We start from the raw sequence: 20504 nt of genomic DNA, 5'->3' as shown, positions 1-20504 counted from the left end.
TCAATACAATTCATAAACCTCTAGATGGGTTAACTAAGAGCAAAGGAAGAACAGAAGGAGGAGAGAGTGAGTGAGTGAAAGAGAGAGAGGTTCTGACTACCACTGAAATTCCCCATGGCTACGGGAGGATAATAAAACAATACTATGAACAAGCTTATACCCCCAAATTTCCTAACTTAGGTGAATGGACCAAGTCCTTAAAACACACAATCTGCTAAAACTCACACAAGAAGAAATCTATAATCTGAATAGATCTATATATATATTAAAGAAACTTAATCAATAACTAATAACCTACCAAAGCAGAAAGCATCAGGCCCAGATGGGTTGAATTCTACCAAAAATGTAAAGAAAGTGTTAGTTGCTCAGTCATGGGATCTTTGTGACCCCAGAAGGAAAAAAATACTATCAATTTTTGACAACTTACTTCTCAAAGCAGAGGACATGATTTCTCAATTCATTGTATGAGGCCAGCACTATCCTATTACCAAAACTAGACAATAACATTATAAAAAAAGAAGACTAATATTTCTCATGAACATATATGCAAAAATTCTCAATACAATAGCAGCAAATAATACCCAACAACATATAAAAATACTAATACATCATAGCCAAGTATGATTTATTCTGGGTATACAATATAGGTTTGACATATGACAATCAATCAATGTAATCTATCCTATCAACAGACTAAGTAAAAAAAAAAAAATCATATAATTATACCTGTATATGCACAAAAGGTACTTGACAAAACCCAACACTTATGTATGATTAAAAATTCTCAGCAAACTTGGAATATAGGAAGAGTTTTTCACCTTGCTAAAGAATATCAACAAAAAAACCTGTAGTTAGCATCACACTTAATGGTGAGAAACCAGATGCTGTACTAAGATTAGGAGTAAGGTAAGAATGTCCCTTCTCACTACTCCTATTTGAGAACATACTGGAGGTCCTAGATAATGCAATAAGCAAAAAAATCAAATAAAATATGTCACATTGGAAAGAAAGATATAAAACTGTCTTTTTTGAAAATTATACACATGTCTACATAGATAACTCCAAAGGATCAACAATGGCAATAATAACAAAAATGGAAAAAAACCCTCCTGGAACAAATACATTATAACAAGGTGCAGGATATAAGGTTAATATAAAAAGTCAACTGCTTTATTATATAAAAGCAATGAATAATTAGAATTTGAAAGTAAAAACACAATACATTTACATTAGAACCAATAATATATAAAATACTAAAGTACCAGTCGAACTATATATATATATATATATATATATATATATATATATATATATAAGATCTATATGAGGAAAAGTACAAAACTGATTAAAGAAATCAAAGAAGTTTTAAATATATGGAGAAACATTCCATGTACATGACTAAATGCAATATTATCAAGATGTTAGTTCCTCCCAAGTTGATATATACATTACAAGCATTTCCAATAAAAATCCTAGCAAATTGTTTTGTAAATACAAACTGATTCTAAAGTTTATATGGAAAAGCGAGAATTCCAAAAAGTCAACACAATAATTAAATATAAACAAACTCAGAGAACTGACATTCAACTTGAAGACTTACTATGTGAAAAAAAAAAAAGACTTACTATAAAGATTAGCATTTAAGACAGTGTGCTATCGGGAAAGAATAGATAAAATACAAGAATGGAATAATGATACAGGGCCCAGAAACACATCCACACAAATATAGTCAACTGATCTTCAATAAAGAAGGAATGGCAGTTCAATGAAGAAAAGTCAGTCTTTTTAACAAATGGTGCTAGGACAACTGAACATCCATAAGTAGAAAAATCCAGATACAGAACACAAGACTTTCATAAAAATTGACTCAAAATAGAGTAAAATGCAGAACTGTAACACTCCTGGAAGATAACATAGAAGAAAATCTAGTTGACTTTGGGTTTGGTAATGTTTTCTCAGATATAATGCCAAAGAACAACCCATGGAAGAAATATTGATAAACTGGAATTCATTAAGATAAAGAATAACTTTTCTGTGAAAGACACTGTTAAGAAAATGAAAAGACAGATCAAAAACTAGAAGAAACTACTTTCAAAACATGTATCTGATAAGGGCTGGTATCCAAAATATACAAAGAACTCTAAACTCACAACAATAAGAAAAATAAAACAGACAAGAGATCTGAATAGACACCTCACCAAAGGAGAAAAACAGATGGAAAGTAAGCATGTGAAAAGATGCTAAACATCATATGATATGAAGTGACTGCAAATTAAGACAACAAGATACTACTACACACTTATTAAAATAGCTAAAATCTAAAACACTAATAACATCAAATGTTGGCTAGGGTGTGAAGCAAAAGGTGCTTTCATGACTCAGTCACTTTTTAAGAGATTTTGGCAGTTTCTTACAAAACTAAACATAAATTCATCATCATAGCAAGAACAGTGCCCACTGGTATTTAAGCAAATCAGCTGAAAATTATATTCACATAAAAATTGGCACCTAATGTTTACAGCAACTTTATTTATAATTGCTGAAACTTGCAGGTGATAGTAAAATGATCACTGGTTGCCAAGGGTTTAGGGAGAGGAAAGGTGGAATTAGTAGAGACAGTAGAGAAGATTCTTAGAGTAGTTAAACTTTTGTGTATTATATAGTACTGCTGGATACATGCCATTATACATTTGTCCAAGTTCACAGAACGTGCAGCACAAAGAGTGAACTCTAATGTAAACTATGAGTTTCAGTAATGTATCAGTATCGGTTCATCCGTTGTATTCAAATGTACCAAACAACTACACTAATGCAAGGTGTGTGTATGAAACAGTATATGTGTGGAGAGAGAATGATGAGGAGATACATAGGAGCTCTAGATTTGCTATTCAAATTTTCTGTAAACCCAAAATCACTCTAAAAAATAAAGTCTATGAATTTAAACAGAAATTAATTTAAAAACAGAAAAAAGCCAACATTTTTTAGTTTAAAAAAAAAAGCCAGCTATAGGCCGAAAACATTCTGTGTAATATTCCAGTAGAGAATATTAACAAACAATGTTTGTACAGATCCCACATACATACTGAGACAATAATCACCCCAATCATCTGCTTAATCTTTTGTTTCACAGAAGCAGGGAATAAAAGGCAGAAAATCACTCTTCAATGGACTTGCCAAGTTATATGGCATAAATCAGAATGAAGCATCAAAGACAAAATATTTGTAAAGCAGAATGGGAGAAAAAATAAAAAAACAATCATCACACTACTTTGTTCTGAGATAGTCCTTTGTGCCAGCTGTGGATCCTCAGAAATGAGCAACTGATGATAATGATTAATTCCATCCATGAGTGTTTCATTGTTGATAATTCCAACTATTGAAAGCCATCTTAATTTGGAAGAAATTTAGCAATATACCAGGGATTACACTTAAGAACTTCTGAGGGAAAAGTAAACAGATACTACTTTTAATACACTTTTATGGTTTATGTCACGACACTATAATACAGTGTAAAGTAAACAATTACAAATAATTTTGTAGCCTAAACTATTGCTTTTACAAGTTTTAGTCCATTCCCTCTAAAATCTGTCTTTCTAATTATTGCTGTGCAAGATAATGTTTCCATCAAATCAATGCCAAAGAAAACATTCTTGGATTACCTTATTGGTATTATTACTACTATAAAATATCTACAACCCAGAAATAAGAGAATCTGCTTACTCCTCAAAACAAAGTAAACAAACAAAAATCAGTTTAAATGAAAAATATTTATATAGCTTATATCCTAAATTTGAGAATAATTTAAATTTTGTCATTATAATAAATCACTTAGTATTTTTATTACTGTAATAACAAAAAAAAACATTTTTATGGAAGGAAAGAGTCTTTAAATTCAATAGTGCTTTACAATTTTTAAAATTTTACACATATGATTTCATGTAATCCCATAATAACCCTTTTTCCCCCAGTACTATATTACCCTAGCCTTTTCCCTTTCCCCACTGGTAACCTCACTCGTTTGTCTTCCAAATATGAGTCTGCTTCTTTTTTGTTTTATTCCCTAGTTTGTTGTATTTTTTTAGGTTCCACATACAAATGCTATCATACCATATTTGTCTTTCTCTGACTTATCTCACTTCGTATATTGCCCTCTGAGACCATCCATGTTGCTACAAATGCCAGAATTTCATTCTTTTTTATGGCTGAGCTGTAGTCTACTGTCACACCTTCTTTATCCGGTCATCTCTTGATGAGGACTTAGGGTACAAGATCTATATTTTTAGCTGACTGATATATTGATAAAATGTGAAAATGGATGACTTGTCCTATACAGTCACACTATTAATTACTCTGGAGTTCAGTGTACTTCTGGTCTAGACTAAAAAATGTTTATACTTGACACTGAAAGCTTTTCTAGAGCAACTTTTAAAAACTCAAATCCCAAACCTGATTACAATTTTCCCATTGTAGAAAACCATGAAGAAATTTTTTATAAAATTACACTGTAAAATATTTAGGTGAACCATGATATAAACACCACAGACCTCCTACCTTAACACAGCATTTCTTCCATCACTCCTTGTACACCAAACCTGGCGGGTTTGAAAACCTATCTCTATGTCCCAGGACTTGGAATGGTGATGCGCCTTGTAACTGTGATGTCTGAAAGTGACCAACTCCTTCGACTCAGAGCTAAAATCCAGAACGGTTCTTCCACTTAGGTTAAGTTCTTTGAGAGGAGGCAGTCTACATTTACTCCATGGTCCAACTTTAAGGCTAAACGTATATTCCTCTGCCCCAAGAGGACAAGAAATGGGAGCATCACAGGCTCTTGACTCAGTCAAGTTAGGACACTGTGACCCTCCATAGAGAGGGAGGGCAATAGCTGAGCGAGTTCTGTGCTGTAACTGCTTCCCACACCCATTGCTACACGTAGACCACGGCGAGAACTCAGACACCACACAATCCCGTGGGCAAGGGATGAGGCACGCTTGTTCCGTGGGGGGCTGAGGGGCAAAGTGTTCACATATCTCATTCACAACCATGGTTCTGTTCAGCTTCTGAACACAGTGCACCGTCCGATGCTGCAACCCGTGCTGGGCGGTCACACACGCTGCAGCCCGAGGCCTGGCGGGGCCCAGGGCAGGAGGAGCGAGTACACAGTGGTGCCAGTCGGAAACCTCCCACTGGAAGAGGTCTCTGTGCCAGTCACAGACTCGGAAGCAGCTTCTTTCCTTCGGAGGTCTGTTGTGCTCATCACAGTTAGACAGGTGGCTCGTCCACCCCTCAGAGTGGAAACACCACAGGGCACGACTCTGGCTTCCGCCTGGCCCACAATTTCCTGTACACCTTCCCCAGGGGCCTGCGGGCAGAAAAGACAAAGGGGTCGATTACTCCAAGATCCCAGGCCACCATCCACACAGAAACAGGTCAATCTGTACACCTTGAGACACAAGCAGTGTGAAATTGTGAAATACGAGAAAAAAAAAATAACTTAGTGGTTAAGAAAGTGGATTCTACTCTACATCAGTTGGCCCTTCTTGAAACCTGCAATCCATCTCTTACAGCAATGTCAACTTGGATGAGTTACCTCAACTGCCTAAGTCTCAGTTCCCCACCTACAGGAACAGATAATTAAAGTGCTGACTTGTAGAGTTTTTCTGAGGATCAATAATAAAATGTGATTCCAAGTAACAATATACATGTAATAAATGATTGGTATCATTATAATTATTATGTCTCAAAGCCTATATATCTAACTCAATATTAATACTTTCAAGTTAGGCAGAGTTTCATCTAAAAGAATAGCCCCAAATCCAGGATTTTAATAAACTAGGATTTTTCATGTTTCCAATTCTTCAGCTCACAACCTAAGTATACGCTCAGAAGAAAAAGACATTTAAAAAAATAACTTGCAAAAGCATCCTAAATATATATTTGCTTTCTAAATACTGTCCTCAGTTTTGGTTTTTACTTACAGAATGAAAAAGAAAAATGTGATACAGGGGTAAAAGTGAAGTTAATTAAAAAACAGCAGCACTGAACTGTCTGTGGAAATTCTGCCCCTACAATCCCTGAAATATACTGGCTGGGTAAAGCTTCCAAGGGCATCCCTGGTGGCACAGTGGTGAAGAATCCTCCAATGTAGGAGATATAGGATGTGTGGGTTTGGTCCCTGGGTCAAGAAGATCCTCTGGAAGAGGAAGCATGGCAACCCACTCCAGTATTCTGGCCTGGAAAATTGCAAGGACAGAAAAGTCTGGTGGGCTACAGTCTATGAGGTCGCAGAGTCAGACATGACCTAGCAGCTAAACAACAATAACTTCCAACATTAGCTTGTAATATGCCAAATCTTTTAATTAATGAATTAGTTTTATGAGAAAATTTCAAGAAATGGACAGATAAAAGCGCTACCCATTGACGTTTCTCGCTTTTCTTTTTGCATCCTAACTATAAACACACTGGCTGGCCTCATCCATTAGGCTGATCATCGATCTTTCCACAAAGACAGCAAGTAATCGCATTTTGTGTCAATGGGAAAAAAATAGTTTCCTCCTTTTCTCTTTACTTAAATATTTAATAAGAGCCTGAAAAAAGAAGCTTATCACTGTTATATTTGCCCCTTTCCTAGCTTTGGAATCACCATAAAGGCAACTCACATCCCGAGAAATCTTTTAATTTCCACAAGAGAAAGAAGGTGAGGTCTTTCTCTCTTTCCTCAAATCTGATCAAACTCCAACATGTCACTTAATTAGTCCCTGGAATGCATTTTCAAGCACATCTAGTACATTTCTAGGAGCAGTAAATGTGTATAGTAACATGCATTTAGGAAGAGACATGTGCCTCCCCAGAGAAACAGGTATTTGCATTTGCTGCAATGAGGATCTCTCTGTGGCAGGGCAATACTTTTGAGGTTGTAATGTACCCAGTCCACCAGTTCTTTCCCCGAGCCCTGGGTGTGCAGACCTGCTATTCTAGGCAATACCATGTTGATAATTTCAGTGCTGATGATTTCTGTCACTTTGTGAAAGAGAATAAAATGTACTCTCATCTTCTTTTGGTGCCCCCACACTCGAGTGTGGTGCTCCATTTCTTGTTGAAACAGAGTTTTACAGAATGAAGTCAGCTTACAGTCACCAAAATGCCCTTTGGTTTCCCACACTCTTTCCGGGGTGAGCTGTCCCAGCACTGCCTCCTCAGGCACAGTCAGTGTGCATGGAAAGTGCAGCGTTCAGCACAGGTCGACTAATCAATCATCTTTAATTCTGATTATTTCCTCCTGAATCACCCACAGCTTAGTATTCTGTACACTGAGATGCTCACTGTGACATGATGGTTATTTGCAGGCTCCAGGTGTCTAGATGTTCTGGAACAGATTCAGGTTCAATACGCCACTCCCTGCCCAGCATCGCAGACCCCGCATGCGAATATTTACTATCATTAAAAACACAAACTACAAAACCCAAATCCACGGCTACTATTTCAAAAAATATGTGATTGTAGGAAACTTTTTAAATCTTTAGATTTTAATCATTTAAAATTATTTAATAATTTAATCCATTAAAATTAGATTTTAATTTTTGATCTATCCAGGAATTTGGGATTAACATATACAGGCAAATTCTTTACTGCCTGAGCCACCAGGAAAGCCCAACATATACATACTAGTATATATAAAGTAGACAACCAATAAAGACCTATTGTATAGCACAGGGCACTGTACTCAGTATTTTATAATAACAAACAAGGGAAAAGAATCTGAAAAAGCATATATATATATATATTTATATATAACACATATATAAAACTGTTTATATGTGTAACTGACTATATGACAGTTTATATATATATAACTGATTATATATTCAGTTTATATATACATATGTTCAGTTTATATATACACATACTGCATTATGTGCTCAGTCACTTAGTCATGTCTGACTCTTTGTGACCCTATGCATTGTAGCCCACGAGGCTCCTCTATTCATGGGATTTCCCAGCAAGAATATTGGAGTGGACTGCCATTCCCTACTCTAGGGGATCTTCCTGACCCAGGGATCAAACCCAGGTCTCTGTGTCTCCTGCACTAGCAGCCAGATTCTTTACCCTGGCACCACCTGGGAAGTCCATATAATATATAAGTATATATAATAACTATATATAATGTATATAACGTGTATATAACTAAATCATTTTGCTGAACACCCAAAATTAGCACAACATTGTAAATCACTTACACTTCAATTAAATAAAATCTGTTTTGAATGATCTAAAACACTTATTAGTTAAAATGAAAACAAAGCTTTTTTTGCTAAAACACTGGGTTTTAAAATATAGGCTGTCAGTTTCTATTTGTTTAGGTATCAAGTATATACAACTTTATACTTAGGATTTATTCCTGTGTATTAAAGAATGTAAGATGAAAATAGGGAGCCTCTTCTAAACAATCTTGAAAAGCTAACAGTAAATTTAATCAATCTAGAACTTCTTACAAAGTGATCCTTATTCTTAATTTTAAAATATTTGATTAACACATTTTCTTATTATTAACATTCTGTTTTCTTCTAAGTTTTTGCCCATTTTCAAAACTGTTAATGTAGCTTTTTTATTATTTGAGATCATTAATATTTTAAACTATATAAATTACTATTCTTCCCTTTGCTTTCATTTCTCCATCTATATAGAATTTTACAAACAGCCACATTTTTTTCTAGATCAATGGAAGACAAAATATAATTATTAACAATTATCCTCCAGTTAAAAACAAATAAATAGAAAGAAATAATTACTACCATTTGTTAAAGCCTAGTGGTGTTGTACTGTATTTGTTTTCTTGTTAAATATTCAGGAATTTTACCAGGTGGTCATTAAATCATTCATGATTTAAAATCAGCCATGGTGGGAGTATTTACATCACACTACAAATCAAGGCAAATGAAGGCTTTTTTTTTTTTAAACAGTGAGCCAGTTGGTTTATCTTATATCACTGGTGACTTGATAAGTGCCTTCTTTCCTTCTGTTCCTTATAACAATCCCATGAAGTGGGGCTACTTTGCTCATTGTATCAGTTGAGGGGAATGGAACTCTTAGAAGTTACAATGCACACCCAAGTTATACAACCAGTGTGTGATAGACTAGAATGAAACTCCAGATCTGTGTGACCCCAAGCGTGGGCCCCTGCCCTACATTTGAAAAGACCCTTTCTACAGTGTGCACTGCTATGTGTGATCCTAAAATCACAAGGCAAATGCGTTTCTTCACTTAGCTACAATCTCTCCAATTTGTTAATATTCCTTTGGATGTGAGTAGAACAAGTTATCAAGGTTGTGGCGGCGCAGGATTTCCCCCTCTTGACCCTGGGAATTTAGGACAGCAGTTTTTGCATACTAAGACACACGCATGTTTATAAACTTAAGTTACCGCATTTAGGAAGGCATGGTCGAGGGAGAATAGTTTTTCCACATGTTAAAGCGAACTTTGCAGACAACTGAAAAGAATCTGAATAACAAGTAAATGTAACTTGAATTGGCTATGCTTGGAAAAAATGAAAAACAAATTGTAAACAAGACATCTGAGACATGACAAGACCTCTCAGCAATTGACCTATAACAATTTGCATTTTTCAGATATGGAGAGAAAAATGTGTCCCATGATTTATTCAGTTGCGTTTGGCTATGAACTTAAAACACACACAATAGTGAAAATCATACAGCCCTGAGGGATTTTGCCTTTTCAAAAAACATGCATATTGAAGTAAAGTGTGACCTGCAGTATGACAAATCTTAAATCCCTTGTCCAAGTGCAGAAATAGAAGAGCTGATTAAAATTTTGAGCAGTTGCATGAAGAAAAAAGAATATCACTTTTAAATTTGACGTATATATATATAAAACATACGGTTATATTCAGAACATACATCTGAGATAAATAATCTAAAGAAACAAATAAAAAATCTATGTACAAACAATAATCATTTTATATTTTTTTAATTGGAAATAGGCTACAAGTAACACAAATAAAACAAAATTTTCATTACTCTAGGAGATGTACCCTACAAGATACTGCTCTGATTTATGTCAAAGAGTGTTCTGACTATGCTTTCCATAATTTTATACCATGGTCATATGCTGCTGCTGCTGCTGCTAAGTCACGTCAGTCATGTCCGACTCTGTGCGACCCCATAGATGGCAGCCCACCAGGCTCTGCTGTCCCTCGGATTCTCCAGGCAAGAACACTGGAGTGGGTTGCCATTTCCTTCTCCAATGAATGAAAGTGAAAAGTGAAAGTGAAGTCACTCAGTCACATCTGACTCAGCTACCCCACGGACTGCAGCCTACCAGGCTCTTTCGTCCATTGGATTTTCCAGGCAAGAGTACTGGAGTGGGTTGCCATTACCTTCTCTGATCTGGTGATATAATTAGGTCTTTAATCCATTTTGAGTTTGGAGGTTCCTTAAAAATCTAAAAATAGAACTACCATATGATCCAGAAATCCCATTCCTGGACATACATATGTAGAAAACCATATTCAAATATATATATGCACCCCAAAGTTCTTTGCAGCACTATTTACAATAGCCAAGACATGGAAAAAAATCTAAATGTCCATCAACAGATGAAAGGATAAATAAGATGTGGTACATATATACAATGGAATATACTTAGCCAACCAGTCCATTCTGAAGGAGATCAGCCCTGGGATTTCTTTGGAAGGAATGATGCTGAAGCTGAAACTCCAGTACTTTGGCCACCTCATGCGAAGAGTTGACTCATTGGAAAAGACTCTGATGCTGGGAGGGATTGGGGGCAGGAGGAGAAGGGGACGACAGAGGATGAGATGGCTGGATGGCATCACTGACTCGATGGACGTGAGTCTGAGTGAACTCCTGGAGTAGGTGAGGGACAGGGAGGCCTGGCGTGCTGTGATTCACGGGGTCGCAAAGACTCGGACACGACTGAGCGACTGATCTGACTGATCTGATCTGATACTTAGCCAAAGAAAATGGTGAAATAATACCATTTGTAGCAAAACGAATGGACCTAGAAATTATCATACTAAGTGAAGTCAGACAAAGAAAGACAAACATCAATTATATGTAGAATCTAAAAATGATACAAATGAACTGATTTGCAAAACAGAAACAGACTCACAACTTAGAGAACAAATCTATGGTTACCAAAGGGGAAAGGGAGGTAGAAGAAAGGATAAATTAGGAGGTTGGAATTAACATATACCCACAACTATGTGTAAAACAGATAATCAACAAGGACCCACTGCCAAGCATATAGAATGCTATTCAATACTATGTAATAAACTATATGGGAAAAGAATCTGAAAAAAAGAATATATATATATATATATACACACACATATATATATGCAGATATGCAGATGACTCCACCCTTATGGCAGAAAGCAGGAGAAAAAAAAAAAAAAACTAAAGAGCCTCTTGATAAAAGTGAAAGAGGAGAGTGAAAATGTTGGCTTAAAACTGAACATTCAGAAAGCTAAGATCATGGCATCTGGTCCCATCAATTCATGGCAAATAGATGGGGAAATAATAGAAACAGTGACAAACTTTTTTGGGGGCTCCAAAATCACTGCAGATGGTGACTATAGCCATGAAATTGAAAGATGATTGCTCCTTGGAAGAAAAGCTATGACAAACCTAGACAGCATATTCAAAAGCAGAGACATTACTTTGCCAACAAAGGTCCGTCTAGTCAAAGCTATGGTTTTTCCAATAGTCATGTATAGATGTGAGAGTTGGACTATAAAGAAAGCTGAGCACCAAAGAATTGATGCTTTTGAACTGTGGTGTTGGAGAAGACTCTTGAGAGTCCCTTGAACTGCAAAGAGATCCAACAAGTCCATCCTAAAGGAAACCAGTCCTGAATATTGATTGGAAGGATTGATGCTGAAGCTGAAACTCCCAATACTTTGGCCACCCATGTGAAGAACTGACTCATTTGAGAAGACATTAATGCTGGGGAAGATTGAAGGCAGGAGGAGAAGGGGACGATAGAGGATGAGATGGCTGGACAGCATCACCAACTTGATGGACATGAGTTTGAGTAAGCTCAGGGAGCTGGTGATTGACAGGGAAGCCTGGCCTGCTGCAGTCCATGGGGTCACAAAGAGTCGGACATGACTGAGCAACTGAAATGAACTGAAACTGAATCACTTTGTTATACAGCAGAAAGTAACATAACATTGCAAATCAACTCTATACCAACATAAAATAAAAATTTAAAACCAAAAAAACACAAAATTGAGAACAATTAAAGGTTTAAAAGTTTAATTATATACATAATTACATAGATAAGTTTTAAACTAAAACTTGAAAACATTTCAATGGTGTAATAGGAATAGTAATTTTCTACTTGTTTACCTGCACTAAGATTATGTAAAATCACCATCCACCTGTGACTCATTACCCTTTCTATGAAATAAACACAGCTACTCTGCAATAAACTGTGAAGTATTTCAAGTCACATCAGTTCTAATTAACACGCTAACATTTTTGTATCAGTTCAGTTCAGTCGCTCAGTCGTGTCCGACTCTGCAACCCCATGAACTGCAGCACGCCAGGCCTCCCTGTCCATCACCAACTCCCGGAGTTCACTCAGACTCACGTCCATCGAGTCAGTGATGCCATCCAGCCATCTCATCCTCTGGCGTCTCCTTCTCCTCGGCCCCCAATCCCTCCCAGCATCAGAGTCTTTTCCAATGAGTCAACTCTTCGCATCAGGTGGCCAAAGTACTGGAGTTTCAGCTTCAGCATCATTCCTTCCAAAGAAATCCCAGGGCTGATCTCCTTCAGAATGGACTGGCTGGATCTCCTTGCAGTCCAAGGGACTCTCAAGAGTCTTCTCCAACACCACAGTTCAAAAGCATCAATTCTTCGGCACTCAGCGTTCTTCACAGTCCAACTCTCACATCTATACATGACTACTGGAAAAACCATAGCCTTGACTAGACGGACCTTTGTTGGCAAAGTAATATCTTTGCTTTTGAATATGCTGTCTAGGTTGGTCATAACTTTCCTTCCAAGGAGTAAGCGTCTTTCAATTTCATGGCTGCAGTCACCATCTGCAGTGATTTTGGAGCCCCCAAAAATAAAGTCTGACACTGTTTCCCCATCTATTTCCCATGAATTGATGGGACCAGATGCCATGATCTTCGTTTTCTGAATGTTGAGCTTTAAGCCAACTTTTTCACTCTCCTCTTTCATTTTCATCAAGCGGCTTTTTAGTTCCTCTTCACTTTCTGCCATAAGGGTGGTGTCATCTGCATATATGAGGTTATTGATATTTCTCCCGGCAATCTTGATTCCAGCTTGTGCTTCTTCTAGCCCAGCGTTTCTCATGATGTACTCTGCATATAAGTTATATAAGCAGGGTGACAATATACAGCCTTGACGTACTCCTGTTCCTACTTGGAACCAGTCTGTTGTTCCATGTCCACTTCTAACTGTTGCTTCCTGACCTGCATATAGCTTTCTCAAGAGGCAGGTCAGGTATAGAAGTGAATTTTTTTGGACACAGGGTAGAATTGATGAAATCTCAAGTTACATTCACCTTTATAACTCTATGATTCCTCTTTTTTTGTATGGGTTTTTGAAGAAAGTGCAAATCTGTGAATGTTCTAATGTAATATTCCTCTAAAAGTAGAAAAGTTCTGGCAAATTGTATTCTCTTAATTAAGTTATCCTTAAGTGGATTAGTTTTGATGAATGCATCACCCAATCTAAATCATCACAGTTAAAGCAGCCCACAGGATGCCTGAATATTAGGTGCGGTATTAAGAAGCCTGCAACCAAGGGGAAAAAAAGCACTCCAGAGAACAGGGAATAAACATATTCCCAGGAGCATTCACACTGTTCTCACCACTATTTGAAGTAGCAAACTTGATTTAATACCATTCACACAATAGGAAGAGATGTTTGTTTTATTATTCACTTTCTTTCAACCACTGCTTTTATTATCCTGACATTGCTTTATATTTAACTCTACCAAGAACACTGAGAAATGACATGGATGACATGGCTGAGCTTTACTGTTCTAAACAAATTATTGGTGGATAATTACTGTACCAAAGCACTCAGAAACCTGAGCATTACACAATGTGACATAAAACAGCATTGATCCACTTGTAAGATGTCTCATCTACAAGAAATTGCTTGGAATTTCTGTCATAACTTTCACATCTCAAAAAGCTTTCACATTGATCATGGAGAAATTAAAGTAATATCTCCATTACACAGTGGACAATTATCTAGGAAATCACACTTTCTAAAATACATCAAAGAACCCAAGGGATGAGAAAAAGTGGCCAGTGAACATTTATTCACTGAAACAACCATTATTCATTATCTGCTATTTGACAAGTAGTGTATTAGACTCTGGGAATATAAAAATGAATGAGACATTAAATACATCTCATAATAACTGTGCACTAAATATAATGCCTACATGCTGATGAAAGGACATCAGGCCACTCAGGGTTGTCTACACTTAGCTTGTACACAGCATTAACAATCTTAATTTGACTTCCCAGAGTTTATTAAATCAAAAGCAGAAGGCTAGAAGTTGAGAGGGACCACTGAAGGCAGGTACAGTAATGAAAGTCAGAAGAGATGATAGCTTCTGAGTCTACATTTCAAAATATATTATAATAATTAATAACTTCCACTAGCAGGGGATGTATAAAGTCACCCAACACTTTCTAACCTTTCAGAGCAAACCTGCTTATTAGATATATCCATTTGTGAGTTATGCCTCTGATAGAAACAGGCACACAACACAGAAAATGGAGAGACAGGAAAAAAAAAATTAATGGGAAGGAATTTAAACCCTAATGCATTTCATTTATTTTATGGATTTTATTAGATTTTTTTTTCATTAGAGTATAGTTGATTTACAATGTTGTGTTAGTTTCCAGTGGGCTTCCCAGGCGGTGCTAATAGTAAAGAACCTGCCTGCCAATTCATGAGACATAAGAGACATGGGTTCGACCCCTGGATAGGGAAGCTCCCTGGAGGAGGGCACCATGGACAGAGGAGCCTGGTGGGCTCACAGTCGGTAGGGTTGCAAAGAGTCGGACACAATTGAAGCGACTTACAGTGTTGCACAGCACATTTGTTTCAGATATACAGAAAAGTGAATCAGCTATACAAATACATACACCCACTCTTTTTTAGATTCTTTTCCCATATAGGCCATTACAGAGTATTGAGTAGAGTTCCCTGTGCTGTAGAGTAGATTCTTATTAGCTATCTGTTTTATATATAGTAGTGTATATATGTCAATCCCAACCTTCCAATTTATTCTTCCCCATCTTAACACCTGGTAACCATAAATTTGTATTCTACATATGTAACTCCGTTTCTGCTTTGTACAATAGATATGTTCATTTGTACCCTTCTTTTAGATTCCACATATAAGCAATATCATATGATATTTGTCTTTCTCTCACTTAATTCACTCCACATAACAATCTCTAGGTCTATCCACATTGCTGAAAATGGCATTATTTCATTCTTTTTTATGGCTTAACAATATTCCACTGCATATATGTAACACATGTTCTATATCCAAGTCTCTGTTGTAAAAAACACAATGACACAGAGGTTAAACATGTTACTAAGTGACCAGTGGATCACTGGAGAAATCAAAGAGAATATAAAAAAATACCTAGAGACAAATGACAATGAAAATACAATGATCCAAAAACAATTGACACAGCAAAAGCAATTCTAAGAGGGAAATTTATAGCAATATAATTTTACCTCAAGAAACAAGAAAAATCTCAAACAAACAACCCAACCTTACACCTAAAGCAACTAGAGAAAGAAGAACCAACAAAACCCAATGTTAGTAGAAGGAAATAAACCATAAAGATTAGAGCAGAAATAAAAGAAATAGGAACAAAAAAACAACAGCAAAGATCAATGAAACTAAAAACTGGTTCTTTGAGAATATAAACAAAACCTTTAGCCAGACTCATTAAGAAAAAAAGGAAGAGGACTCAAGTCAATAAAATTAGAAAGGAAAAAGGAGAAGTTACAATGGAGATAACAGAAATATCAAGGATCGTAACACACTACTACAAGCAACTATGCACCAATAAAATGGACAACCTAGAAGAAATGGACAATTCATACAAAGGTACAACCTTCCAAGGCTGAACCATAAGGAAATAGAAGATATGAACAGAGAAATCTCAAGTACTGAAATTGAAATTGTGATTAAAAATCTCCCAACAAGCAAAAGTCTAAGATCAGCTGACTTCACAGGAGAATTTATAAAGTATTTAGAGAAGAATTAACACCTACCCTTCTGAAACTCTTCCAAAAAATTGTAGAGAAAGAAACACTCCCAAGCTCATTATACAAGACCACCAATACCCTGATAATAAAACCATACAAAGATATTATACCACAAAAAAAGAAAATTATAGGCCAATGTCACTGATGAACATAGATGCAGAGTTTCTAAACAAAATACTGAATCTAACAACACATTAAAAGGATCATCCATACGCCATGATCAACTGAGATTCATTCAAGGGATACAAGGAGTCTAAAATATCCACAAATCAATCAATGTGATACTCCACATCAACAAACTGAAAAATAAAAAACATATGATCCATCAAAAAATGTCCACTGACAGATAAACGAATACAGAAATTGTGGTACATATACACAGTGGAATATTACTCAGCTATTTAAAAGAACACATTTGAGTCAGCCCTAATGAGGTGTATGAACCTAGAGCCTATTATATAGAGTGAAGTCAGAAAGAGACAAATATTGCATATTAACACATGTATATGGAATCTAGAATGACAGTACTGATGAATCTATCTGCAGGGCAACAAGGGAGACACAGACTAAAGAACAGACTTGTGGACACAGTCGGGGAAGGAGAGGGTGGGACGAATTGAGAGAATAGTATGGAAACATACATTACCATATGGAAAAGAGATAGTATGTGGGAATTTGCTGTGTGACACAGGGAGCTCAAGCCAGTGCTCTGTGACAACCTCAGAGTAGGATGGGGTAGAATGGGGAGGAAGGTTACAGGAGGAAGGGGACATATGTATACCTGTGATTCATGTATGGCAGAAACCAACACAATATTGTAAAGCAATTATCCTCCAATAAAAAGATTAATAAAAAGAGAGAAAAAGTTACTAAAAAAAAATGATCATCTCAATAGATGCAGAAAAAGCTTCTGACAGAATTCAACTCCCATTTATAATAAAAAAAAAAACCCTCTCCAAAAAGTAGGCAAAGAAGGAACCTACCTCAATGTAATAAAGGACATGTATGACAAACCCATAACAAACATCATTTTTAATTGTGAAAAACTGAAAGCATTTCCTCTCAGATCAAGAATAAGACAGGATGTCCACTCTGGCCACTATTATTCAATGTAGTTTTGGAAGTCCTAGCCATGACAATCAAAGAAGAAAAAGAAATAAAAAGAATCCAAATTGGAAAAGAAAAACCATAACCACTTGCATATGACATAAAACTATACATGGAAAACCCTGAAGATGTCACCAGAAAACTACTAGAACTCATCAGTGAATTTGGTAAAGTTGCAGGATATAAAGTTAATGCACAAAAATATCTTGCATTCCTATACACTAACAATAAAGGATCAGAAAGAGAAATCAGGGTAACATTCCCATTTACCATCACATCAAAAAGCATAATAAAGAGTGCCAGGAGAAATATCAATAACCCTTATGGCACCCTATGGCAGAAAGTGAAGAAGAATTAAAGATCCTCTTGATGAAAGTGAAAGAGGACAGTGAAAAAGTTGGCTTAAAGCTCAACATTCAGAAAACGAAGATCATGGCATCCAGTCCTATCACTTCATGGCAAATAGATGGGGAAAAAATGTAAACAGTGACAGACTCTTTTCTTGGGCTCCAAAATCACTGCAGATGGTGACTTCAGCCATGAAATAAAAAGATGCTTACTCCTTGGAAGAAAAGCCTTAACCAACCTAGACGCATATTAAAAAGCAAAGACATTACTTTGCTGACAAAGGTCCCTCTAGTCAAAGCTATGGTTTTTCCAGTAGTCATGTATGGATGTGAGAATTAGACTATAAAGAGAAAGCTGAGTGCCGAAAAATTGATGCTTTTGAACTGTGGTGTTGGAGAAGACTCTTGAGAGTCCCTTAGACTGCAAGGAGATCCAACCACTCAATGCTAAAGGAAATCAGTCCTGAATATTCATTGGAAGGACTGATGCTGAAGCTGAAATTCCAATATTTTGGCCACCTGATGAAAAGAACTGACTCATTGGAAAAGACCCTGATGCTGGGAATGATTGAAGGTGGGTGGAGAAGGGGACGACAGAGGATGAGATGGTTGGATGGTAATCATTCAATGGAGATGAGTTTGAGTAAACTCTGGGAGTTTGTGATAGACAGGGAAGCCTGGTGTGCTGCAGTCACAGAGAGTCAGGCAAGACTGAGTGACTGAACTGAACTGAAAAAGCATAAAATAGCATCTTAAAAAATTCCATTGTATTTTTCATAGCAATCAAAAAACCCTCATTACTACTAAAACTATTTTCAAAATACATATTTGGGACTTTGAAAAATAAGTTTAGAAAAATTTAACAGCAATAGTCGAGAGATAGTAAACATTATTTTCATAAGTATAAAGATACACTTTTGAATATTTTTCATGATTTCAAATTCCAGACCACCACAGAGTATCTGGACTGCATATATACACTTCCAGTAAGCATATACATTGCTGCTAACATCCCAAGTTCTTTTTGCATGATTGTGTTCTATTTGACATCTAACAGCACGTTCTAAGTCCATTTCATCGTTATGGACAGATGCCTCTGTCACTTATCATTTATGATTATAAATTATTAGTTGCCAGTAGCCAGAAAATCCATTAAAAGAACTTGACAGCGGAGCAGATTAGAAATCTATCTGAATGGCTAATCAGTTCATGCAAACACCATAGAGACAGAAAACTACCTTTTAAAAATTGTTTATCAATATTTCTGGTTTCTAAAAATTCTGAAGCCTAAAAGGGCATCTCAAACCTCATATACTTCATTGCATCCTGACATAAAGTGGGTCTTTTTAGATCACTCATATATACAGCCTGCAAACCACCAAGATTGTAGGAATGTAAAGGAAATCTTATAGCCCAGTTTTTGGAGCAGGGAGTGAAGTCCAAACAAAATCCATGACTTGCTCAAGGTCATGCAGTCATTTGGAGCAGAAATGGAATGGATCATGGCCCTCCAGAAGCCCAATCCAGTGATCTTTACAGTATATCACACTGGTTTCTGTTATAACACTCTACAACTGCAAGGGGAAAAAAGGGCTCCATCAACGGTCTGTCATCCAAGGTGGAAAAGGAGGAAAAACAGAACGAACAAATGGAAATTCCATAGAAACGCACTTTATATAAGCATCAACCCGACTGTGAATGCTGAGGGAATTTAATCTCCTAGATCACCAGCTAGGAACACACAGCTTCCCAGAGGCCCTTCAGAGCTGATTACGTGAAACGGGATCCTTCCTGTCTCAGTGTGAGTGAGAATATGGACAAAGTTACTATTTGGGTACATCCAACAAGGCTTAGGGGTTTAGCACACAAAGAAAGTCATAGGCACCAATAAGAAGTGATGTGTCCTTAGAGTAAATATAGCATTAATAGTAACAGTTGTCATTTTTGAAACATTTACTATCTTCCCCATATCATTACTGAGATTGGTGTGCTTTGCTAAATGAGGTCAGCAAAGCCTGAGGTCAAAGAGCTTTCTCAGGGTAAATGGCTCAGTTGTCCGGATACTGTACTCTTCAGTTTTATCGACTCCAAATATTTCCCATTGTAACTGCAGTTTACCTATTTTTAGAAGCCATATCTCTTGAGCAAATAAAGCCATGCAAAGCCCCTTAGGTAAAATATATTTAGGAGGAGGTCTATTCTGAGGGTAGCTGGGTGAGGGACAAGGGGTCCTGCTCTTCCTCTCCTGCCTACACCCCTCAGCCTTGCCAGAGTCCCAGCTCAATGGCCCAGCTCCCTGACGGCTCCAGAACTCCTGGGGCTTTGATACCTGTCAAGGGATACTAATGGGATGTTCTCATCCCATATATGCTCCACTCAACTTTGACTTTACTTGCAATAAACACTTCAGCTAAGCCCTCTCAATTCCCTGAAGACACACACACACACACACACACACACACACACACAAACCAATTTTTCAGCTGTTTTGCATCAGTTCAGTGAGAAAGGCAATGAAGTGTAGGCCAGACATAGGGTAAAGCTGAACTCTGCCCAGTATTCTAAAGGACTTTCTCCCTTTCCTTATTGATCACTAGGCAGTGATGACTCTTCAGGAGGATCAGAGATGTGTTTGTTTTATACCACAAAGAAAGCAAAGTGGAGCAAGTTCTTAGGATGTTGAAATTTGTAGTCTGTGCCTCCACCCAGAAAACAGAAACCA

General features: G+C 36.8%; 1 protein-coding gene across 16 annotated transcripts in view; it reads right to left on the bottom strand.

Moving 5' to 3' along the window:
* Positions 1 to 20504, bottom strand: part of THSD7B (thrombospondin type 1 domain containing 7B) — a 1262144-nt gene that overhangs the window by 723220 nt on the left and 518420 nt on the right. For all 16 annotated transcript variants that reach the window (XM_086367910.1, XM_086367918.1, XM_086367926.1 and 13 more), the window contains one exon: positions 4552 to 5362. In XM_086367910.1, the coding sequence (XP_086224036.1) occupies positions 4552 to 5362 (811 nt within the window). The remainder of the gene's footprint in view (positions 1 to 4551; positions 5363 to 20504) is intronic.

Source organism: Bos grunniens, chromosome 2 (assembly GCF_055505025.1).
Source record: "Bos grunniens cultivar Pamir isolate PY7600 chromosome 2, Bosgru_T2T1.0, whole genome shotgun sequence".
Lineage (NCBI taxonomy): Eukaryota > Metazoa > Chordata > Mammalia > Artiodactyla > Bovidae > Bos > Bos grunniens.
This window is presented reverse-complemented; position numbering and strand designations above follow the sequence as displayed.